General features: G+C 48.2%; 14 protein-coding genes across 14 annotated transcripts; 7 read left to right on the top strand and 7 right to left on the bottom strand.

Annotated features, from left to right (window-relative positions):
• Window positions 1-3: 3 nt before the first annotated feature.
• LACBIDRAFT_293100 (uncharacterized protein) lies at window positions 4-1,168 on the bottom strand (the record flags this gene model as incomplete). The annotated part of the gene is made up of 7 exons (XM_001877727.1): window positions 4-233; window positions 288-337; window positions 391-519; window positions 570-636; window positions 685-808; window positions 854-934; window positions 997-1,168. 7 exons carry the CDS (start codon window positions 1,166-1,168, stop codon window positions 77-79), a joined length of 780 nt encoding a protein of 259 aa, XP_001877762.1. The 3' UTR covers window positions 4-76.
• A 107-nt stretch (window positions 1,169-1,275) lies between these two features.
• On the top strand, window positions 1,276-1,780 carry LACBIDRAFT_123000 (mitochondrial 37S ribosomal protein RSM19). Its single transcript, XM_001877370.1, is given in 5 exon segments — window positions 1,276-1,331; window positions 1,382-1,484; window positions 1,539-1,652; window positions 1,706-1,736; window positions 1,738-1,780. The coding sequence occupies 4 exon segments, from the start codon at window positions 1,286-1,288 to the stop codon at window positions 1,722-1,724; spliced, it is 282 nt and encodes a 93-aa protein (XP_001877405.1). The 5' UTR covers window positions 1,276-1,285; the 3' UTR covers window positions 1,725-1,736; window positions 1,738-1,780.
• Window positions 1,781-3,063: 1,283 nt separating this feature from the next.
• LACBIDRAFT_313750 (uncharacterized protein) lies at window positions 3,064-4,632 on the top strand (the record flags this gene model as incomplete). Its single annotated transcript, XM_001877371.1, has 5 exons — window positions 3,064-3,105; window positions 3,158-3,174; window positions 3,224-3,380; window positions 3,432-3,686; window positions 3,736-4,632. 5 exons carry the CDS (start codon window positions 3,064-3,066, stop codon window positions 4,630-4,632), a joined length of 1,368 nt encoding a protein of 455 aa, XP_001877406.1.
• A 20-nt stretch (window positions 4,633-4,652) lies between these two features.
• LACBIDRAFT_313751 (uncharacterized protein) lies at window positions 4,653-5,189 on the bottom strand (the record flags this gene model as incomplete). The annotated part of the gene is made up of 1 exon (XM_001877728.1): window positions 4,653-5,189. One exon carries the CDS (start codon window positions 5,187-5,189, stop codon window positions 4,653-4,655), a length of 537 nt encoding a protein of 178 aa, XP_001877763.1.
• Window positions 5,190-5,946: 757 nt separating this feature from the next.
• Window positions 5,947-7,043, top strand: LACBIDRAFT_324122 (uncharacterized protein; the record flags this gene model as incomplete). Its single annotated transcript, XM_001877372.1, has 6 exons — window positions 5,947-6,045; window positions 6,097-6,371; window positions 6,412-6,419; window positions 6,442-6,542; window positions 6,591-6,866; window positions 6,915-7,043. 6 exons carry the CDS (start codon window positions 5,947-5,949, stop codon window positions 7,041-7,043), a joined length of 888 nt encoding a protein of 295 aa, XP_001877407.1.
• A 256-nt stretch (window positions 7,044-7,299) lies between these two features.
• On the bottom strand, window positions 7,300-7,527 carry LACBIDRAFT_313753 (uncharacterized protein; the record flags this gene model as incomplete). The annotated part of the gene is made up of 1 exon (XM_001877729.1): window positions 7,300-7,527. The coding sequence occupies one exon, from the start codon at window positions 7,525-7,527 to the stop codon at window positions 7,360-7,362; it is 168 nt and encodes a 55-aa protein (XP_001877764.1). The 3' UTR covers window positions 7,300-7,359.
• A 54-nt stretch (window positions 7,528-7,581) lies between these two features.
• LACBIDRAFT_313754 (uncharacterized protein) lies at window positions 7,582-8,370 on the bottom strand (the record flags this gene model as incomplete). Its single annotated transcript, XM_001877730.1, has 3 exons — window positions 7,582-7,746; window positions 7,800-8,040; window positions 8,087-8,370. 3 exons carry the CDS (start codon window positions 8,368-8,370, stop codon window positions 7,582-7,584), a joined length of 690 nt encoding a protein of 229 aa, XP_001877765.1.
• A 157-nt stretch (window positions 8,371-8,527) lies between these two features.
• On the top strand, window positions 8,528-12,387 carry LACBIDRAFT_313755 (uncharacterized protein; the record flags this gene model as incomplete). The annotated part of the gene is made up of 13 exons (XM_001877373.1): window positions 8,528-8,549; window positions 8,600-8,781; window positions 8,837-9,257; window positions 9,312-9,598; window positions 9,652-9,959; window positions 10,014-10,112; window positions 10,159-10,285; window positions 10,336-10,502; window positions 10,560-10,751; window positions 10,803-10,886; window positions 10,940-11,372; window positions 11,423-11,644; window positions 11,695-12,387. 13 exons carry the CDS (start codon window positions 8,528-8,530, stop codon window positions 12,385-12,387), a joined length of 3,237 nt encoding a protein of 1,078 aa, XP_001877408.1.
• Window positions 12,388-12,458: 71 nt separating this feature from the next.
• On the bottom strand, window positions 12,459-13,230 carry LACBIDRAFT_313756 (uncharacterized protein; the record flags this gene model as incomplete). Its single annotated transcript, XM_001877731.1, has 3 exons — window positions 12,459-12,757; window positions 12,810-13,031; window positions 13,083-13,230. 3 exons carry the CDS (start codon window positions 13,228-13,230, stop codon window positions 12,459-12,461), a joined length of 669 nt encoding a protein of 222 aa, XP_001877766.1.
• A 48-nt stretch (window positions 13,231-13,278) lies between these two features.
• LACBIDRAFT_189226 (uncharacterized protein) lies at window positions 13,279-14,952 on the top strand (the record flags this gene model as incomplete). Its single annotated transcript, XM_001877374.1, has 4 exons — window positions 13,279-13,721; window positions 13,787-13,987; window positions 14,039-14,260; window positions 14,315-14,952. The coding sequence occupies 4 exons, from the start codon at window positions 13,279-13,281 to the stop codon at window positions 14,880-14,882; spliced, it is 1,434 nt and encodes a 477-aa protein (XP_001877409.1). The 3' UTR covers window positions 14,883-14,952.
• A 134-nt stretch (window positions 14,953-15,086) lies between these two features.
• Window positions 15,087-16,735, bottom strand: HAG16201 (histone acetyltransferase, GCN5 superfamily; the record flags this gene model as incomplete). Its single annotated transcript, XM_001877732.1, is given in 7 exon segments — window positions 15,087-15,265; window positions 15,319-15,470; window positions 15,553-15,586; window positions 15,644-16,025; window positions 16,073-16,417; window positions 16,437-16,453; window positions 16,648-16,735. 7 exon segments carry the CDS (start codon window positions 16,733-16,735, stop codon window positions 15,087-15,089), a joined length of 1,197 nt encoding a protein of 398 aa, XP_001877767.1.
• Window positions 16,736-18,047: 1,312 nt separating this feature from the next.
• On the bottom strand, window positions 18,048-19,343 carry LACBIDRAFT_183653 (uncharacterized protein; the record flags this gene model as incomplete). Its single annotated transcript, XM_001877733.1, has 12 exons — window positions 18,048-18,162; window positions 18,217-18,278; window positions 18,332-18,380; window positions 18,438-18,479; window positions 18,529-18,539; window positions 18,600-18,661; window positions 18,708-18,742; window positions 18,800-18,825; window positions 18,875-18,894; window positions 18,945-19,063; window positions 19,117-19,139; window positions 19,199-19,343. The coding sequence occupies 12 exons, from the start codon at window positions 19,341-19,343 to the stop codon at window positions 18,100-18,102; spliced, it is 657 nt and encodes a 218-aa protein (XP_001877768.1). The 3' UTR covers window positions 18,048-18,099.
• Window positions 19,344-19,479: 136 nt separating this feature from the next.
• LACBIDRAFT_313761 (uncharacterized protein) lies at window positions 19,480-20,036 on the top strand (the record flags this gene model as incomplete). The annotated part of the gene is made up of 1 exon (XM_001877375.1): window positions 19,480-20,036. The coding sequence occupies exon 1, from the start codon at window positions 19,815-19,817 to the stop codon at window positions 20,034-20,036; it is 222 nt and encodes a 73-aa protein (XP_001877410.1). The 5' UTR covers window positions 19,480-19,814.
• Window positions 20,037-20,394: 358 nt separating this feature from the next.
• On the top strand, window positions 20,395-21,676 carry LACBIDRAFT_313762 (uncharacterized protein; the record flags this gene model as incomplete). Its single annotated transcript, XM_001877376.1, has 5 exons — window positions 20,395-21,159; window positions 21,212-21,298; window positions 21,359-21,388; window positions 21,448-21,567; window positions 21,623-21,676. The coding sequence occupies 5 exons, from the start codon at window positions 20,395-20,397 to the stop codon at window positions 21,674-21,676; spliced, it is 1,056 nt and encodes a 351-aa protein (XP_001877411.1).
• Between the last annotated feature and the right edge of the window lie 151 nt (window positions 21,677-21,827).

Genomic DNA, 21,827 nt, shown 5'->3' on the forward strand with positions numbered 1-21,827 from the left:
AGCTTTCGATAGATCAATGCAATTTTCTTCTTCTAAGTGCCATTTCGTTTCCAGAAAAGCATTGTACCGAATTCTTTCAATCAGCGTCCACAGGGTTCCAACCGATGGCACCCTTTTTTCCCTTGTCAAGCGCGTCAAGTTCACCCATGTCTTCTTCCGTCAACTCGAAATCGTAAAGATTGGTGTTGAGGTGGATTCTAGATGGCGTAGCGCTCTTTGGCAATGGAACGAAACTGCGCCAACGAGAATGAGAATGGCGCAAAGGAGACATTATAAACGAAACTTACCCCTTTTGGAGGGACCACCGGAGGAGAATCTGGGCTGGGTCACGGTTGTACTTTTTTGTTGTTTTTTTCAGTTCAAGCAAAAATGAAGAACAAAATTAGGAACCTTTTCAGCCAACTTTGTTATGACCGGGTCGTCCATCTTTCCGCGAATGATGGGGCAATACGCTTGGACAACGATATCGTTCTCTTTGCAGTAGTCCACTATTGGTTTTTGTTGGCACAAGGGGTGGAGCTAAACTATCGGGTAAGACGATGCGAAATGCATTTGGGATAATGATATACCTCTATCTGATTGACGGCGGGTCTTTCGTATCCCGCGTTCTTAATTTCCTCAAGGTGCTTTACGCCGCTGTCCCTTGTCGTCTAGAATGGCGTAGAGCGAAAAACAGATGCTCACTAGTTCGATACGCCAACAGTTCGGATTTTACCCGCATGCCTGCACTCCAAGAGAGCCTTGTATGTCTCGAGGCGGCGTTCGGTACCGCTGAAAGGGTCGTGGATGAGAAAGAGGTCGATGTAGTCTGTGCACGATTAGAAGTCCACTTTGCACGTCGGGCTCGTCATACCAAACTTCATCCGATCGAGGGATTCGTTGATGCCTTTAAGTGTTTTCTCGTATCCGTGGTTTTTAGAGACGCATTTGGATGCTTGACAGTCACAACCTCAGCATTGATTGAATGATATTGAATGCATCCAACATAGTGCGTACTGATGAATACATCCCCTCGATCGAGGCCAGATTCTCGGACGGCGTCAGCTACAGCTGCCTCGTTCTTATACACCTGGGCAGAGTCTATGTGCCTGTAACCAGCTTTGAAGGCTTCTAGAACAGAATTCTTAGTGTCATAGTTCTGGTACACCCCAAAACCGAGCAAGGGCATGGGGTGACCTGATGAGAGGCGGACGGTTGAATTGAGGGTGAGTGGAGAAGCCATGTTTTGTAAATTACATAAAACTCGATCACGCACTTGCCAACAAACCTTGACTTCGGAATCGTAATGCGTCCAACACAACTTCTGCAGAAAGGACGATCGGCTTGGAAAAATGGGTGCCCTCTTTTTGACCGCTAGAACTTGTTATACTCATTACTCTAGGTCCTTACTTCGTTGCCTTTCCCAACTTGCGAGAGGCATTGACGAACCATGTGCCCATTAAGACGCAGGCCAGGTCGTGTACAATTTTGCCCAATTTCGTGGGGTATGGGTGCCAAACGATCACTCTTCTATGTTTCCTAACATTTCCTGGTTTCAGAATTCGCTTCATGGTACACAATGGGAAAGACTACATTCCAGTAAATGTGACGCAGGACATGGTTGGGCACAAACTCGGAGAATTCTCGCATACAAAGAAGAGGTTTACATACAGGTGTGTCCTTCTTCTCACTGGCTCTTTTTCATCTCCTAACGCTGATTGATTAGAGCAACTAAGAGGTCGTAGAACTGTAACCCCTCAAATCAAAAATGGGGTCGTCGGCTAACCATTTGCTTCCTCACATCAATCTGGCTACTTAATCTGAGTGGGGACCTGCGCACTATCTTACCGTTACGGCTTTTGGCCAACGCGGGATACAATAACACTTTCACCTTCACCCCAGCATCGCTCTCTGGCTCTTCTTATGCTTTTCCATACTCCGGCATCGGTGGCACTCCCAATCGAGGGCCAGATGACACTCTCAACAATTCCCAAGTAGTCAGGAGTGGGGGCGTTAGCATGAAAGAGGATGGTTTTGGAAACTGGTTATGGCAAAACGGAAATGGCTGGTTCTTAAGGAGCTATCTTTGGCGATTCATAAGAGCGAGTTCAGTGCTAGCCTTTTGTCTCTGTCTACTGCTGATTGATGGCGGGTAATGCAGTCGGCTCCTTCGCAATCTGTGATCATGCTAAGGGACATCTCCAACATTGAACGTACTGACTTGAAGCCCTACTGTCTAATACTAGAGACCAAAGACAAGCGGTACTTCCTTTACTCAAAAACGACAAAGAGTTGTACGGGTGGCAGGACGATGTGTATTCACGAAGCTTATTCATGGGTGTGAGTAACCCAACAAACTTTGTGCACAAAGTACATGTGGGCTTTGACCCCGTTTCTGACGCTTTCACGGTGTGTTCATTTGTCTACTCGCGAAGGCAATACAGTGGCACGAGAGATAGGGCCTGCCCGAGCAATGGAGCAAACTTTTGACAAACTCGGCTATCACTCGGGAAGACTGCGCAAGCCGTCCTCGACGTTGAATTTTACACAAATCACCAAAAACGGGAATTGGAGGACATGTCCATGGGTGAGTTGTCCCCTGCGAAGTAAGTATTGCCGTTCAGCCGTCACTATTTATCTGACCTTGCTATTTCATAGCACCGTCGAGCTTCTAGCCAAGGCTTGAGTTACACGACGACTACGAGCCGCTGCTCACTTGCCGACTCTCTGGACTCACGCTTCGCGATCCACACTTGGATTGCAGCTTAATTTAGACTCGCACCACCAGTTGGGGAGTGAGATGAAACGCCCCTTTCTGTAAGGCTCTCGTTTCAACATCTCACTTTTTTGACTCCCTCAGCTAGTAGGTGCGATTCCCATTTCATTTTTGTAAGGCTCTCGCACAATTGACCTCAGGCTGTTTTCTCATTTTTTGTCACCCACCCTCCCACTGCCTATTACTTACATATGTATGTATGTACGCCATACCTCGAGTGGAAACATGTCGAAGTCGCACCCGACTTCTGAATTTGGCTACTTAACGGTAACGCCGCCAAGCTTACATAAGTGTTATTGGATAAACTGATGTCACTCTTTAGCTATCTAGAAAGTCCGAATGCAAACCTGGTCAGGTCTCTTTCATTATCGCAGTCTTTGTAGCTAATACGTCTGTTGAAAGATTTGTTGCATATGTCGGTATGTAAGGTCTTTTCTACACCAAGCCCTTGGTTGATGACCTTCACAGTGCACCGTTCACGGATCCCACAACCACCCGCACCTGCGCACACACTTTCTGTCGCGAATGCATCATCCATTCCCTAAATCACTCGCCCCAATGTCCTGTGGATCGTTCTCCACTCAGTCTATCCGATCTGGGGCCAGCCAATCCCATAATTAGATCAGTATGTCCTTTCCCTTACATCGCCTATCCCCTTCCAATTTCTATAAAATAGCTGGTGGATGAGCTCCTTGTGGCATGCGTACATCGCATAGAGGGATGCACGTATACTAGCCAGAGACAGCTCCTTGCAACTCATTTAAAGGACGAATGCTCGCACAGCCAGGTGGTATGCACGCACAAGGACTGCGAGGAGATGCTGAAGAGGTCCGAATTACCAAGGCATATCCAAGAGACGCATCAGAATGCATCCGAGGAAGAGGAAACTTCACCAACTACTCAGAAATCGACTCCTGACAACGATGATAAAGTCAGTCGGTGTAACTCATGTTTTGCCATGTACTCATGACTCTGCTCAGACGTCGAACGAATGCCCACATTCCATTTACGGATGTCCTTACGATGGGCCATTGGCATCCACAGACCATCTTCTTACATGTCCTTATGAAACTATCAAAGACTTTTTCCCCGCCAACACTGCACGTTTATCGCTTCTTACAGAACAGAATCTCTTGATGCGACATCGCATGGAAAGCTTGGAAGGAACGGTGCAAAGTCTGAGACGGGATATGGCTGCGGTGAGACATGCGATGGGGCCATGGTTCCGCTTGGACAGCCCCAGCGAACCGCCTCTGCAAAATCAATTTGCCAGCTCCTCGTCGTCCTCTGCGAGGGCGGTGGGGCACGGCGAGGGGTTTACTGAACGGCTTGAGGCACGTGAATACGCCTCTTCGATTGATCCATTGGCATTTTATTTCCCGGAAGCGAGTCAGGTCAGAAGGAGTGGGCACCGTGCTAGCACTAGCGTTGGCGGGGTAAACGGACATGTTGGATTGCCAGGACCAACAATTGGGCACCAAGTGGGATTCCAAATGGCAGGGCCAGGATCAGAACAATTTGGGCATCCACCTGGCTTGCGGACAACGGCCGTGGCACCTCTTGATCTTGGAACGACATTGGAAGGGACGTTGAAAGGCCTACGCGAGAGTGTTGTAAATGTTGCAGCGGGAATGGACTCGCTGGGTCGACGAAGCGAGATCGCACTTACAAACGAATCGCTGCGATTGGGAGAAGAGGTGGTGTCGTTGCGAGGGAATGTGCATGGATTGAGAATGCAAGTACATGCGATGATGATGGATAGAAATGCACAGTTTACTGGACGAGGAAGTGGGGGAGACAACAACGAGGACGGATTAGGGTGGATGATACCGCCTCCTGGGCAAAGAATGTACGCTGGATCGATTACGAAATTGTAAACACTACGGTAAAAACTAGTCTATGAAGATGCGTCGAGGCGATCGAGAAGGGCTTGAACCTCTTTGACTGCGGCCTTTCTTTGGTTACGGGCATCTATCCAGTCACGTTCTGACTCGAGGGCATCGAGACGGAGGAGAGCCTGAAGAAGGAGCTCTCCGAGACGCCTGTATTCCTTTTGCTGGAGGGGGGTATCTTCTCTTGGAGTGGCGAGAAGGGTATTTAGGGAAGGAAGGAGTTCGGTGCGAACGTTTGCGAGTTCTGAGGATATAGTGTTAATGAGAGATTGCTCAGAAGACTGGTCGTGCTGCGGTGGTCCAGTTTGTGAAATTGGATGGTCATGAGCGATGATGGTGATTGAAGAGTTTTTTACGAGATGGTATTGAGAGATGGTGGCGTTGTCGTCCTTCATGACAGTGCCCTTGTAAATGAGTTTGAAAGCATTGTATGGGATATGAGTGTGCTCTGAAATGGCAGTACGAATTGCAGACAGTTTTGTGTCTGGAGGAGGAAGGGCGAATGAAAATCTTTCTTTTCCCCACTTTACAGTGACGGACATGATCAAAGAGTATTATCGTATTATTACATAGTTGTATTACTGTATCACTGTATTACTGTATCACTTGTATCACTTGTATCACTACTACTACACATTCATCCTACTACTCTCATGTCAGAATCAGAACCTCGCAGAATAGTTCAAAAACCTCTCACAGGTCTTCTTCCAAATAGAGGCCAGCATCCTGCTTCGACTCCCATTCCCCCATCTCTTCAAGCAAAAATGGCTGCTGTCAGTTCTTTTATCATTCAAACATTCAACTATTACTCACCTCGAACAGTTCGCAAATAGGGCTCAGCCTATACCCGTAGATTCTGCAACTGCTGCCCTTCAACGTGCTTCCCTCAACCCGATCCACCCAGTTCTCAACCCCACTCGTACTTACCCACCACCCGCAGTCCCCACTTCTCGTGCCCGTGGTGCAGGCATGTCTGCTCGCAGGCAACGTCCAGCTTTTAGTCTTCGCGATATCGATCCTTCCATCGTAGATCCTCCTTTTCCAGGAGGTGGTGTAGCCGCAGCCGGTCTAGGCGCAGGCCGTCCTTCACTCCCTGATCCCCCTCGTCGTCCCCCTGCAGGCAACTTTGGCTCTCCTTTTTCAAATTTCTCAAAAATCGTGTATGTCTTTCTCTTTCAACATCCTCCATCCTCTCATCTTTATCACAGCGACCCTTCAGGTGCTCTCAATTTCAATGGCAAGGCTGTTCTCCACGCGACAGGTGTTAATTTTTCAAGTGGTGCCTCTTTTGCTATCAACATGGGCCAACTACAACTCGACGAAGAACTGGGAAAAGGAAACTATGGCACTGTCAAAAAGGTTCTTCATAAACCCACAAACGTGGCCATGGCGATGAAGGTCCACTCTACCTCCACTATCTCAATCTTATCCTCATTTTTCTTCTTGCAGGAAATTCGTCTCGAGCTTGAAGATGCAAAGCTAAACGCTATCATCATGGAACTCGACGTCCTTCATCGGGCTGTTGCACCTGAAATCGTCGAATTTTACGGTGCTTTCTTTATCGAATCATGTGTTTACTATTGCATGGAGTACATGGATGCCGGCTCCCTGGATAAACTTCAGGGAGCAGGCGTTCCAGAAGGTGTACTTGGTCGCATCGCTGGCAGTATGGTTCGCGGGCTTAAATTTCTCAAGGACGACCTCAATATCATTCATCGAGGCAAGTCTCTCTCATCTGCTCATCAAAACCTCCCTCCTCACCAGAATTAGATGTGAAACCCACCAACGTCCTAGTCAACAGAAAAGGGGAGATCAAACTATGCGATTTTGGCATATCAGGCGAACTCGACAAGTCCCTGGCAAAGACGAACATTGGCTGTCAGAGTTATATGGCGGTGAGTTCCTGGGCAATGACTGCGCTATACAATGCTAACTTTGCTTAGCCGGAACGAATCAAAGGAGAATCACAGAACAACCTCGGGACATACACCGTCTCATCGGACGTATGGTCTCTTGGCCTATCAATGATCGAGATTGGGCTTGGACAATACCCCTACCCACCCGAAACATACTCCAATGTGTTCGCTCAATTGACGGCGATCGTACATGGGGATCCCCCGGAGTTGCCAGAAGAAAAGTACTCGGAGCAAGCGCGGGATTGGGTCGCCCAATGTCTCAGGAAAGATCCAGAACGAAGGGCGAGTTATCGTGAGCTACTGGTGAGTGTCCGTATTTTAGACTCATGAAGCAAGACTGATGTCACTCAGGACCACCCATTCCTCGTCGAAAACTCAAAGATCGAGGTGGATATGGTTGGATGGGTTGAGAGGGCTCTAGAATATCGAAAAAAGGCGTCGACCCCGACTCCAGTGCCGCCATTACCGCAATCAGTGTGATAAGGCTCTCCTAGCTTGACATTATTCGCATCTCGTCGAAAAAGCTGCTGCCGCATCGCTTTCTCGATTCATGCTCTTGGGCTACTCTTCCACTATACTCCCAAACTACATAGTGTCGCCACGAGCCACTTGCGGAGATATCCCCTTGTGCGTGCCACCCAGTAGACATTCAAGAGCCCTACACTCACATACACCACCCCACACCATTGTCTACGTCTCGTTACGACGCCCATACACGCACAGAACGCTTCTCCCCCCCACCCATATACACACGTACATCTGCTCGCCATCTCAAATCAGCCACAGCAGTTCACACTCACTGCGATAAGCTAGATACCCACTGTACAACATGCCACTTTCTCGGTTTTGGTTTCGTCGTGGGATCTGGGATTACCTCTGCGTCGCTTGTGTTACAATACCATTTCCAGACTTTGCAGGTCTCCATCTTCTCGAGGTGATGTAAATAAAAATAAAATAAAATCATGAGAGAAGAGCTGGAACCCACTACTTACGTCGCGGGCAAAATACCGTACGAAAACTAAGAAAAAGTCGACGATGACTTGATCACTAGTCTCCCCTCCGGTCCACCCATACGGTCACACACTAATAGAGCATCACGATGGAATGCTTCATGCAGTGCTCCCTTCACCAGCATAGGTAGCAGCAGTCGTGTATGGAACACCCTGTGCGCCACAAAGCCTCCCTGACAAAATGCATCGGTCAGAGCATCAAAAAGGGTAGAGGAGCAGGACCTACAAACTGGGAAAAGATGCCGCCCACCACTGCTGTTACCGCGTCTCCCTGAACCTTGTAAAGCCCGACCTTCCGCAGGTCAGGTGAATCAGACACTTGCTCGCGAACCTCTGGAGCGATGGCGGGTACCCATCGCAAATGGCGACCGAGGCCCCACTTCGACCCTACGTGTTCCCCCAGAGCATAGGTGTGAAGGGTGTGGTAGGCGATGTCCTCCAAGTCGTGCTCGGGTGTGAGGGCCGAGCTTCAGGTTAAGAAAAGGTGAAGGTAAGAGTCAAGAACACGGCGACCTGTGGGCAATTAGTCCACACGACCTGGAACGTGATCGTGGCATTCCGATGAAGCTTAAACTTGCGTTATGCCCGTTCGTAGCTGTTTGATGATTGGCATGCGTAAGTATACGACGAGCGAGTTCTGGGGGGAATTGAAGTCCAGAGAAGACACCGTTCAGGTGGTCTGAAAACTTTGTCCCACACCGCACCTCCTGCCTACCTGTTACAGGCCTTGAAGCCACAGGAGAGCCCCTGGAATTCAGGGAGAGCAACGACTTTACAGAGCGAGCTGGACGCGACATGGTGGGGAGATGCCATAGAATTCATATTTTGAAGTCGTATTTTTAGCGATCTCTCGGCAAAACCCGTCAGATTAGATTTCTACTCTGACTGACTCGTTCATTTATCCTCTTCAAATCAAGCGATATCCTTGTCAAGAGGCGTTTTGAGTCAATTCTCATGTCGTTCGCCCCTCATGACGGTCAGTCCTACGATTGTCTACGTGGATCCATACCTCACACAAACCCTCAGTTTCCGCTTCCTTTGATTTTTCAAAGGAAGAAACAAAAGTTCTCGCATTTTGGAAAGAGATTGACGCGTTTCAGACTAGCTTGAAACTTTCTGAAGGCAAACCAGCATTTACTTTCTACGATGGTCCTCCGTTCGCCACTGGCCTTCCTCACTACGGACATCTGCTTGCTGGGACGATCAAGGTATTTCACGCACTTGACATTCGGGCCCTCGCAGATCTAACAGATCTCCGCGCAGGATATCGTGACTCGACATGCCCACGTCAGCGGGTACCACGTATCCCGTCGATTCGGCTGGGATACGCACGGCCTGCCCGTAGAACACGAAATAGACAAACGCCTCGGGATCACCGGCAAGGAGGATGTCATGAAAATGGGCATTGACAAGTACAACGAAGAGTGCCGAAAGATCGTCATGCGCTATTCGTCCGAATGGCGGCAGACTGTTGAGAGGATGGGCCGGTGGATCGATTTCGACAACGATTATAAAACGCTGAATCTTCCTTTTATGGAGTCGGTGTGGTGGGCTTTTAGTGAGCTGTTCAAGAAGGGAATGGTATATCGTGGGTTGAGGGTTATGCCGTATTCAACTGGATGTACCACGCCTCTTTCGAATTTTGAAGCTGGGCAAGCGTATCAAGACGTGAACGACCCCGCTGGTCAGTCTTTTTTTTTCTTTTTCCTCTTTCTTTCTTTCTGATCTGGTTTTCAAGTCACCGTCGCGTTCCCTTTGGTGGACGACCCCAGCACGTCGTTGTTAGCATGGACAACGACGCCTTGGACACTGCCCTCCAATCTAGCCCTTTGTGTTCATCCGGACTACACGTACATCAAGATCCACGACGCAGAACGCAACCAGAATTTTATCATTCACGAAGGACTGCTGAAAACTTTGTATAAAGATCCGAAAAAGGCAAAGTACAAGAAACTTGGTCAATTCCATGGTTCAGATATGAAGGGATGGCGCTATGTGCCGCTATTCGAATATTTTACTGACCAGGTAAAGGTCGACTTGTTTGAACTCCATACTTTGCTAATTGCTCGTCGATCCAGTTCGAAGACAAAGCTTTCAGAGTCGTGGTAGATACATATGTCACCGACGCTGACGGTACGGGTATCGTCCACCAGGCGCCTGCCTTTGGCGAAGATGACCACCGCATCGCCATCGCAAACGGCGTATTGCGACCCGATGAGATGCCACCCTGTCCCATCGATGATCGCGGCATATTTACAAAAGAGGTTCCTGACTTTGCCGGACTTCATGTCAAGGCGGCGGATAGCCCGATCCAGAAAGTGCTCAAAGCCAAGGGTCGACTTATAGTTCAGTCGACGCTCAACCATAGCTATCCTTTCTGCTGGAGGTAAGCCCAGGTCACTGGTCGAAGTGACTTGTATGGATCCTGTCTTTTTTCAAGGTCCGGAACGCCCTTGATTTATCGCGCGATTCCAGTATGGTTTGTCAGAGTGACACCGATCGTAGAACAACTTGTTGCTAACAACGAAGGGACAAGATGGTTTGTCCATGTACTCTGCAAGGTTAATCGCTAACATGTGGTGCAGGGTACCACAGAACGTTGGTGAAAATCGATTTGGTAATTGGCTTGCGAATGCCAGGGATTGGAATGTTTCAAGGAACCGTTACTGGGGCACACCGATGCCTTTGTGGGTCAGCGATGACATGGAAGAGGTATAAGTGACGTCCTCCAACTGGGTACTTGGCTGAGCCTTCCGCCGTAGATTGTATGCGTTGGCTCAGTGGAAGAACTCGAAAGATTATCCGGCGTTACAGGAATCAACGATATCCATCGGGACAAGATCGACCACATCACCATTCCATCTCAGAAGGGAAAAGGAGTCCTGAGACGTGTTGAAGAGGTTTTTGATTGCTGGTTTGAGTCCGGCAGGTGGGCTATCTCTTCTGCCATAGTTGTTCGGCATTCTGAACGAAGAAAAAAAAACAGCATGCCGTATGCGCAACAACATTATCCATTTGAGAACAAGGAGCTGTTCGAACGCACCCACCCTGCCGATTTTGTATCCGAAGGCATCGATCAAACTCGAGGCTGGTTCTATACCCTCTTGGTACTTTCGACACATCTATTTGGGAAAGCACCGTGGAAGAATTTAATTGTAACCGGACTCGTCCTTGCCGCGTAAGCATTGCGCTCGTCGTCGTGTTTTGAAGTATCTTCATACCTTTGTAGAGATGGCAAGAAGATGAGCAAGAGCCTGCGAAATTATCCTGATCCAAACATCATCATCGACAAGTATGGTGCTGACGCGACAAGGTGGGAGAACTAGTGAATTTTTACAGGAAATCGGAAGCTCATTGTATGCCCAGAATGTTCCTCGTCAATTCGCCTATTGTACGTGGTGACAATCTGCGGTTCCGTGAGGATGGTGTCCGCGAAGTCATCGCCCGCGTTCTTTTACCCTGGCTCAACTCCTTCCGATTTTTCTTGGGGCACGTTGCGCTGTTCAAGAAGGTAAATGGCATCGATTTCACCTACAACGCACATGCCCCACTGCCAAACAACGTTATGGACCGATGGATCCTTGCTCGTTGTCAGTCCTTGATCAAACTAGTCAGGGAAGAAATGGCGGCTTATCGACTTTACACCATCATCCCCCGCCTCCTGGATCTCATCGATGAGCTCACGAATTGGTACATTCGATTCAATCGCAAACGCCTCAAAGGCGAGGACGGCAAGGAAGATACCAACTTGGCTCTTAATACCCTATTTGAAGCACTCCTTACACTGTGCCGGACCTTGGTAAGGTGTATTTTCTTCTCAATTTTCGTTAACTTGATGTATTTGCGAAGTCTTCATATACGCCCTTCATAACGGAAAACCTCTATCAGTCATTGCGAAATTTTATTCCAGAAGATCCTTCCGCTGGGGACACTCGTTCCGTTCATTTCCTTAGTTTCCCCGAGGTCAAGGAAGAATACTTCGATGCGGACATTGAACGCCAGGTGAAGAGGATGCAGGCTGTCATCGAACTCTCAAGAAATATTCGCGATCGGACCAATTTGTCGCTCAAGGTGGGGTTTACATAGACTGTACGAAGATGAGAGTTTTGACCCCGTCATAGGTGCCGTTAAAGGAGCTATTGGTGTTCCATCCCGACCAGGAATATATTGCAGATATCGAACCTTTGCAACGATACATACAATCGGAGCTTAACGTTCGCGATATAACATTTTCATCCGATGAGACCCTATCTGGCGTGCGATATAAAGCGGTGGCGGACTGGGCTATTTTGGGCAAGAAGTTGCGCAAGGACTTGGGCCGTGTAAAGAACGCGTTGCCGAACGTCGCCAGCGATGCAGTCAAGAACTTTATCACTACAGGAAGTATCGTGGTTGACGGAATTGAGCTGGTTACTGGTGATATCACAGTCCAGCGGTACCTTGATCTTCCGGCTGGGTCGGAAGGTCTTTACGCCACACACACAGACAACGACGTTGTCGTTCGCCTTGACATCCAGATACACGCCGACTTGCAAGGCGAATGGTTGGCTCGCGAGCTTACCAACCGCGTTCAGAAACTACGGAAGAAAGCCGGTCTCCAGGCTATCGACGATGTCAATATTTTCTACCGCTTTGAAGAAGGTTCGGGCAGTGAATTGCTTGCTGCTATAGAAGGGAACGCAGATATCATCACGAAAACGGTTGGATGTCTTCCTGTGGATGTGAAAGAGCGGAAGGAGACAAGCGAGGTTCTCATTGAGGAAGAGCAGGAAGTGGCCGATGTGAAGTTCATGTTATATCTGGCGAGGCCGTAGAAAATGACATTCAATTAAAAAATTTGTAATACATAGTTGGTATAGAGGAAAGAGGATACACATACTTGAGTTCATTTCTTTGACGACCCAAACCCTCCAAAACCCATTAGCTGTGCCATTTCCACGTCCTCGTCTCCGGTATCCTGAATGAGAGCCAATCGAGACTTTTCTTTCTCGGCCTTCTTCTCGGCTTTTTTCTGTTCTCTAAGCGCCAGTTCCTTGGCCTTGACTTCTGCCAATCGTTGGTCAAAGTCAAAAGCTTTGGCAGACGCAGCCTCTTTAGTTTTCTCTCGAAGAAGGGCTATTCGTGCTTGAACTTGCGCCAGAGTTGATCTTTCTACTTTCGTTGTCTGGCCCAGTGCGCGCAAGTCTGTATCACGCAACCTTCAGTGAGGACAGACAACAGAAATACATATACTTACGAGCTCTACTATTTATGTGATCCAAATAGCCTATACTGTCTTTATATGTTCGATCACACGTCTCGCAGAAGAACCCAGGTTGGCCAGGACCTCTCCCGCCTGGATTTTGGACGACCATGGTTTTATTGAGATTTTTGTCTAGTTCCAGAGGAGCATCGCGTTGCTTCATCAACTGGGTGGGCTTGGGTAAATCAGTTTTCTTCCCCTTGCGAGGACGCTTCCCTGTAGACTAGTTGACGAAGAAATGTAAGGCATGAGAGGTGCTGGATTGACCTTGCTTCAAACGCTCCTCATTCTCCTGCATACGCTCCCTCTCCTCTTGATCCTTCTTCTGTGCTCGTTCTGCATATTCTTCTTTGTCCCATTTCTTCCTAAAGTCTGTGTCCGCAGCCTTGGCGTCATACGCACCGGGCTTATCCATGTCTGACGTGGAGTTTTTTGTTGAAATGTATTTTGATCCCAATCCATAATGAACGACGTAGATGCCCCCTCCGAAAAATCGCTTAATCTTCTATTCCCTCTTCCATATCGTGTCTTTGGTCTCTTTGGTCTTGGGATACTGGCTTGGGCCACAAATTTGCATGGCCTTGACAAGCTTGGGGTGGACACTGTTTCAGCGCTGGACCTTCGCACAGAGGGAGTCCATGCGAGAGGTCCATTAATTTCACATCGCTCAGCTGGTTACAATCAAGTTATAGCAGCAAACTTGTACACTTCCGCCTACCGCGTCTTCATTGGGTATACCGTGATTTGGTTTTTTTCATGGACAACCTATCGGCTTGCTACATACGGGGATGCTACGCTAGTCGACGCGTACGGTTATATACCTGGCGTCACTGCTCTATGGATCCTTGCTCTTCTGATATGTCCATACAATATCTTTTGGAAACTTGAACGCAACAAGTTCACTCAGTGAGGTTTTCTTCATCTCGTGTCTCGGTCAGTAGGAGACTCACTTTACGTGCTGTTTACGCCAGGGCTGCCCGACGCTGCTTCTTCTCATCCTCGACCAGTCCGGTCTGCTTTTCTGATGTGGTATTCGCTGATATCGGGACGTCCTTCGCGAAGGTTCTTGGAGATGTCTGGCTTTCTTTATGCATGCTCCTGCCTGGAAATACTCTTCTAGCGCCGCCATTACAAGAGGGATGGATGCGTTGGGTGCTTCCGACGATCATGAGGTACGAAATGTTTGCGTTTCGAAGGCACCACTGGACAGTAACGATATCTAGTTTGCCGTATATCGCGCGTTTTCGACAGTGTATCATTGAATATAATCATCCAGACAATGAGAGTCGTCGACCACTGTTTAATGCCATAAAATATGCCACAGCATTTCCCGTTATCTTTTTATCTGCAGCCCAGCGGCTAGTTGTGGAGGATTTAAGAAGGGAAAAGGGAGACGTAATTTTTCAGGAGTCGTGGCATGGAGAGCACCAACTTTTTCGCCTGTGGTCAGTCTTCATCATCTTGCTTGTCTTCGTTGCGCGTCTTATTGTGGATACTAGGTTGTTGGTGGCTGTGGTGAATTCTATCTACTCGTTCTGGTGGGACGTGACAAATGATTGGGGGTTGGATCTCCTCAAGCTGGAATCTCCGTCGAAAGTGGCACAAGAGAAAAGACCTCCACGTCGCCTTGTCCTGCCACATCTTCATTCCGGTACACCACTTGTGCGCAGGGACTCTCAAGAGACCCTCGTGGAGGAACCCCTTCGCATTCCGCCTTTGGAAGACCCGCCAACCCATCGGCGAACGCATCCATTTGGATTACGCCCCGTGCTCCTCTTTCCACTCACTGTATACCCGCTCTTGATTTTCTTGAACTTAATTTTGAGGATGACATGGTCGATCAAACTTTCAACCCATCTACACACAACAAGTGACGGGAGCGTCGCCAGTCTTTGGTTGGAGGTGGCAGAACTAATTCGGAGATGGTTGTGGGTGTTCCTTCGCGTTGAGTGGGAGGTGATTAGAAAAGCGCAGGGTGGTGATTCAAAAAGTCGTTATGACGATAATGGTTTAGAATATGAGATGGCTTATGATACACCCGAAATCATATCCCAGAGCGATTTGTAGCGGATACTTATTTAGCGTACTCTAAGTAATTTTTGGTCAAGCTTCAGGCAGATTAACCTGAAACTCCAGCAACCTTTCTCGTAAGCCTTTCGTAAATGCATCGACTTATCTTTCCCTTGTTCTCTAATGTTCGTCTGGTAAATATACATAGTTTACAAGTAGATTATAGAATTACAGAAAAAAAGTCCTTGACACCAATACTTGTCACCAGTCAGGCATCAATTCTCTAAATGCTTTCTCCAGCTTATCCGCATGTTTGGCATATATTGTATGTTCAGGATTATAGAGCCGGCAGTTGTCGAAAACCAACCGAGCATCCTCGGCAAACGCCTCCAGGGTTCTGTACTGGTGCGTTGTGAGCTTATGCTCCATAGTGCTTAGGTCTGTCATGTATCAGGAGTTAATTGCATCAAATTTTGGGAGCCCATAAACGTACCCATAGGACGCTTGACAACGTCGAAATAATCGGGGACTTCCTCTATCCGTACGGGTTTCGTGAAAGGCCATGCTGACGAATGATTTTGTAGGCTCTTCAATACACGCTCCATGACTTGATAATCCGCGCTCTTAGGAGCCACGCAGACAAAACTAGTTGCAAACCACTTGTCAATAATGGATCACTCTTGAAGCATCTCCAAAACGTGAAGAACAGGAAAATGTGTCGACATACTTGATCGTCATTGTTGGTGACCAGCCTGTTTCCTCTGATGACAAGAATTGAGAAATTGAAATAATTTTTTTTTTTTTGAGCATGGACGTACTGAGGCCAGGAACATCTTTCGGGTCAACGACGACGTCTGCAGGAGCCCCAGGTTGAAATTGTGGGAGGCCAGGATGCACGACATGTGACCGCGACATCTGCCTGATCTTCGTCATAATGGCCTCTTGCTGCTGGGAGAAAATCCTCGGTTTGTCCAAGTAGTCAAGTTTACGCAGCATTGTACATTGCATAATTGTTCCGCCCTCGTAATCTTTAATGTATCCAGCCCATACTGAACGGTCGAGGGTGATTTCTTTGGAGAATCCTTGTTTTTCAAAGTAGCCAACAGCGAAATTATCTGCGTAAGTGAGAAAATGCATCATATCTGGATATGTTCGGCGGATGTGGGCTTTGTAGTGGTCCATCAGCATCCCACCATAACCCTGAAGGCTGTTAGGGGTTGGTGCATTCACACCTCTTGGTGACACACCTTTTCTTGGTCTGCGGAATTGGTGGCAAAGAACACGATTTCCGCAAAGCCGCGATGGGGAAACGGTCGATAGCAAATTCCACCGACGACCTTAAACCCACGCTTTATGATGGCCAAGGCCTTGGAATTTGCATCGTAGACGAGTCGAGCAATATATTCTCGAGGCATTTTTGGTAATTGCTTTTGAAACAGGGTTTTCAGGCCGGTCAAAATAACAAGGGACCGAGGCAACATGTCGTTTTCTACCGGCGTGATCTGTATCACACCCTTGCGCAGCTCTATGACAGACGGCTTCTCTGTCCGTATAGGTGGCTTCGAGGTAGACGTGTAAGGGTGGATTGAAAACTTAAAGTATGGCGCTCACATTCGCTGTTGACCTGCCTACGGCATCCATTGGAACGCCAGCAGCAAGGCGGCTGAGTTGGCTTTCATCCATCCTATCCTCTATCTTTATCCTAGCCTTGTGACTGCCGTTAATTTTCCCATTGACTAATGCCAATTCCTCGCCACCAGCCAAAGGAGCTGAGGATTTTCGCGCCGCTTGTGATTTCTTTGCCTTCTTTCCCGGAGCTGACTTTCCATTTCTCTTCCCAGCGACAGATCGGGAGGTCGTGTTAGCAGATATTCGAGAAGCGAGGGGTCTGTCTTCGTCTTCGTCGTCATCGTCTTCCTCCTCGTCATCATCCGCCGCTTCGCTCAGAGAGGATGAGGACGCTCTACGCTTTCTTCCTATATGACGTTGAGAGTCATTGGGGACCGAGGAGGCTGGAGAGGAAAGTGGAACGCTATGAGCATGGTGATCTGCCGTAATAGTTTAGAAACAGAAACATTAATACGGTATCACTTACCTGGTGAGGGGTTAAGCACAGGCGCGACAGAGGAGACAGGATGTCCCATCTGTTTGCGAAGCGAAACGATATCCTCGTCGGCATACTCAAAATCCAACAACCTGCCAGAGTCCTGTAATTGATCTTCTCAGTAATTCCAATGATGAGGGGCCTCCCCTCGTATGGATGAGTCCATCCACGGGACTGACCTCTAATAGCTCATCGAGACGAATAGCAACACGGCCTCTACGGATGAATTCAGCTGATCCAAGGTCATGCTCCGAGGCGTGGTGCTGCTTCACACTATGACCACAAGCACATAGAAAGAGGTATTCGGAGGGTATTTCGTCGTCGTCCGATCCATATTGCTCTAGATTTCCAAGGGAGGATTCTGTGTGTGCATCAAGGACAATATCGACGCCCTTGGGCGGATGGAGGCCGGCGCACGAGCCGCACAACGAGCAGGGTGAATGCCGAGCAATCTTCAGAGACAGAAGGGCGTCGCTGAGAGATTCGCGTTGATTTGAGGCTGGGTATGCATATTTCATGGTGGAAGATAGAGGTACCAGCCTTGGTTATTATGTTACTATGTATAGATTTTGGATGGCATACAGACTTTTATTACTTTGGCGCTTTCGCCTCAAGGAAGTCTGTAAATATAACGAGCACTATAAACGCTTTACATCGCTGATCTTGTCTACACATCGACCCATCGCTGGCGTCATTGAATAAATAGTCCGCAGGGCTTTGGAGGATATCATTGTCATTGTTCCGACGTAGCAGGCGATATCCATCTTCAAGCTATACGTCTAGAGATATGCACGAGAGATTTGCTTGAATATTTTGAAGACAGTGAATAGCACGATGTCACCTCTCTAGATCGTCACTCTTGACCTTACTGTAGAGGTGTGCTCCTCCTGGGAGAAATCGTGCAACGAAGCGCACGCCTCCGACTGACCAAAAGGCGACGACTACAACGCCAACGATGGCAACAACAAAGAAAAGGTCCGCCCAAGATGTGGTACCGGAAATGGGTTTGATTCCTTCAGTGCTGGACCCGCTCAGAGAAGTTACTGAGGGACTGTCTGTAATCACATCCGCGACCTTCGTCCCCTTTTCGCTTGCAGCAGTAAAGGGCGCATCCTGTTAACAAGCAACGGTGGTTTCATTTGTATGATAATTTTGTGCACAAATCGAGCTTTAAAGCTCAGCGTGGGCTGGTACCTCTTTTCCATTCGCATCTTCTTCACTTTCCACTGGAAGCTAGAGGATGAGAAAATAAGTGATATTCAGCCAATGCATGTATAGAGAACGTACTTCGCCGGAATCTGCGATAACAACGTCGACCGTAGGGCGATCGTTTGCTTTCGGGACGTTCTCTAAATAAATAAATAAATAAAAATTGTAAAAAGTAGCCTAGAGTGAGACGGACCAATTTTGTCGACGACGTCCATACCCTCAATGACTTTGCCGAAAACGACCTGGATGAGAGGATGCTATCGAAAAAGAAACAAATCCCACAGGTCAACACTGCTTACGTGTTTGCCGTCCAGCCAGCCGGTGACAACGGTACAGATGAACTAAACTGATTATGAATAGGGATGAGATGTGTGGGATGAGTATACTAACGAATTGAGATCCTGGCAGGTACACCGGAAATCAGTGTCTGGCCATAGACAGACTCACGAGATAAAACGTACCATTGGTATCCTTTCCTGCATTAGCCATTGAGAGAGTTCCAGGACCAGTATGACGAAGTTTGCTGTGAAATGTAAGGAGAATTTTCTATGTCTTCGAAAGACACTTACAAGTTCTCGTCTGCAAATCGGTCGCCATAGATAGATTGGGTAGAGTGATGTTATTGCCTGCAATGAATATCGTATCTGACGATAGTTCATACCTTTCCACCAGTACCGTCTCCGCGGGCTGACACAGGTTGCGTAAATAGCCAGAGGTAAAAAGACCTAAAACATACTGAAGTCGCCGCCTTGAATCCTGAATGAGATGTCAGAGATAGTTGTGTGAGCGCGAAAAGGGTAGCTCACATGAAGTTCTTGATAACACGGTGGAACTTGGAGCCCTTGAAACCAAACCCGAGGTCTGTACCATCCTTCTTCTTTCCAGTTGCCAAGGCACGGAAATTCTCAGCGGTCTTGGGAACGGTCTGGATTTTGTTGTCAATACGCAATACGTCGTAGCAGTTGCAAAGATATTCACTCCTCCATAGAGCCCCATAACGACTAGATTGTGCTTTAAGTAAAAATCGCAGGGGAGTAAAAAGGCAGAAATTTGAACGCACTGCGTCCTAAGTTTTCGTCGCCATGCTTGATGTCGAAGAAGACCTTGTTGGTAATTCTAGGGCCTTTCGCGGCGTCTACAGATTGGGCGCAAAAGAAGGCAGCGACGGAAACGACAACGAATGCGAGTGAGAGTCGGCCGAACATGGTTGGTTGAACTCTTAAGAGTTCTTGACGTGGCTGTTAATATGGGGTAGTATGGGAACTTTTTACGTACGTCGGCAACGTCACATGACCCAACGCGAATTTGAAGGTGAGCGATAGCTATCGTCCGAACGGCCGCAGCGACTCAGTGTATCTTCGACCACAGCTTCATCGTACGGCACCACATTTACTGGGCGAAAAGGACTCGAACCTTCTTGTCAAGACAACTTTCGGAGACGAGGAGAGGATGCATGTGTATCAAGCAGCTTCTCATGCTACCACCTTTGCCTCAGCAGTCATCAGAGGACATGAATTCAGAGATCTTCAATTCCATGCCAAACCCGACATCGACACACCCATCCATCTCGCGATTTTGGAGGGAGAGGTGGGTGCATTTGGGGGGAGGATGTGTAGAGGGTTGATGTGGCCAAGAACCTAGGAAGGCGGCTGTGGTAGAGAGCAGTGCAATGGATAATGAGGGTAGGACTAGACTGGGGATTTTGCAGATGGTTACGGAGTCCTCTGTCGCGCCCATTCTTCCCTCATTCTTTTGGCGAACAACTTATTCAACGACCTTCGCTAGGAGTGTCACTGTCTATGGAATTATGCACTGCATCATGTGCATTGTTGGACTCAAAGGGAAAACGCACGAGCTGCTACTCATACCCTGAGGTTGCTTCGAGGAAGGTTACATAACGACCAAGGGAAGTCGTGAGATTTTGGTTCGAATGGGCGCTTGTACTACTTTGAATCTTCCACGATCCACTCACTCTCAAGTTACGGACATTTCACCAAATGTATGTTCAAGTTCAGCTTGATCGTACATTCAATTCTTACACTACTCTCCCCTACAGGCTCACACTGCACTCTTCCTCGTACCAATCCACCATGGACGGGAAGAGTTCGAACTCAAACTCCTCTGGCCATCAATTCGGCTCAAACTTCGAACGAGGGGGCCACTTCTCCGCCAACGGTCCAGCCGAACGCAGACCATTACTGCGACGACGATCAACGCCACCAAGTAAGCACTAGAAAGATCCCCTCTACGAGAGCAATGTGCACTATCTCTAACACCTGCATAGGACCTCCCTGTCGTTCTCGGTCCCCCGAGCCCGCGCCGCTCAGCGAAACTAAAACAAGACTTATCTTTGCACTTCTAGCTCTTTTCATTGGCCTCCTCCTCGGATCCGCCATCATGTACACGCTATCTACCGACGACCTCGACCCCATCGTGCGGGAGCACATCCGCGCTAAATGGGAGGTTGAAATAAACCAGCACAACGACCGACGCCAACGCATGACAGAAGAACGCTCTCAGTGGGAGTCCGAAATAAAGCAACACAACGACATCCGCCTTGAATGGGAGGTTGAAGTGAACAAGCACAACGACCTACACCGACGTATGTCGGGGGAACGTTCCCAATGGGAGTTCGAAATAAAGCAGCACAACGACATCCGCCTTAAATGGGAGGTTGAAGTAAACAAGCACAACGACCTACGCCAATGTATGGCAGATGAACGATCACAATTGGACTCGGAGCGCCAGGCGTGGGAGGAGATGCGTCTTGGAGAGAGGAAGGAGGCGTTAGAGGAACACCGAAGGGCAAGGGAGAAGGAAGAAGAAGAAGAGGAGAGGCGGAGGGCGGGGATATATTGGTTGGAGCTTGTTAGGGCGCCGCATTGCACAAAGTATGGAACTAGGGAGTATCGTGCCAAGTTGGGCCCTGTTGGTTGGGGCGTTGATCAGCTCAAAGCGTGTCGCGAGACGGAGATTGAGATTCATGGGCGGATGATAAAGCCGAACCGATGTGATGATATGGTATATTGTCAGTTTGTGTTGAATTTGAAGATCTCTGACTGTTTGGTTGTAGGGTATGTTTAATGGGGTGTGGGGTGTCTGGATGGTTGATTTCGACGAAGGCGCTTGTCGTACTTTTTGGGGTGATTACAAGGACAAGGCCGGTCAACGTCAATCTTTTGTTTTAACTGCTCGACATGATTGATATTGAACCTAATAGGGATGCACGGCGCCGGGATCCGGACTTCGTGTACGTACCTTCTACTCACTTTGCCCACAATGAATAATCTAATGAGATAATTCCAACAGCACATCGAGGCCAATCTAAAAAACCACGACGCTGCCGATGAATGGACTGCTATGTGCACCACAACACCCTATGATTTCAACGGATTGCATTTTGACGGTGCGATATCTTGCGCTAATTGGGTGCGTTGCCGTTCCTCTTCCTTTTTATCTTTATAGAACATTTTTTCTTTGGTAGGGAAAATACGGCATATTCGGATTTTGGGACATCGAAGACAAGAACTGCGTGTGAGTCGTTGAGTTGTAGGAACTAATTCTTGGATGGTACCCCGCAGTCTAGAGGTATATTGGCTTCTTGCCGTATCTTGTATAGTAGTGATACAAAATACAATTGTTCACACATTCTTAGCTTTGCAGACCGAGCCCAATCAATACAACCACCA

This window comes from Laccaria bicolor, genomic scaffold, assembly GCF_000143565.1.
Source record: "Laccaria bicolor S238N-H82 LACBIscaffold_5 genomic scaffold, whole genome shotgun sequence".
Lineage (NCBI taxonomy): Eukaryota > Fungi > Basidiomycota > Agaricomycetes > Agaricales > Hydnangiaceae > Laccaria > Laccaria bicolor.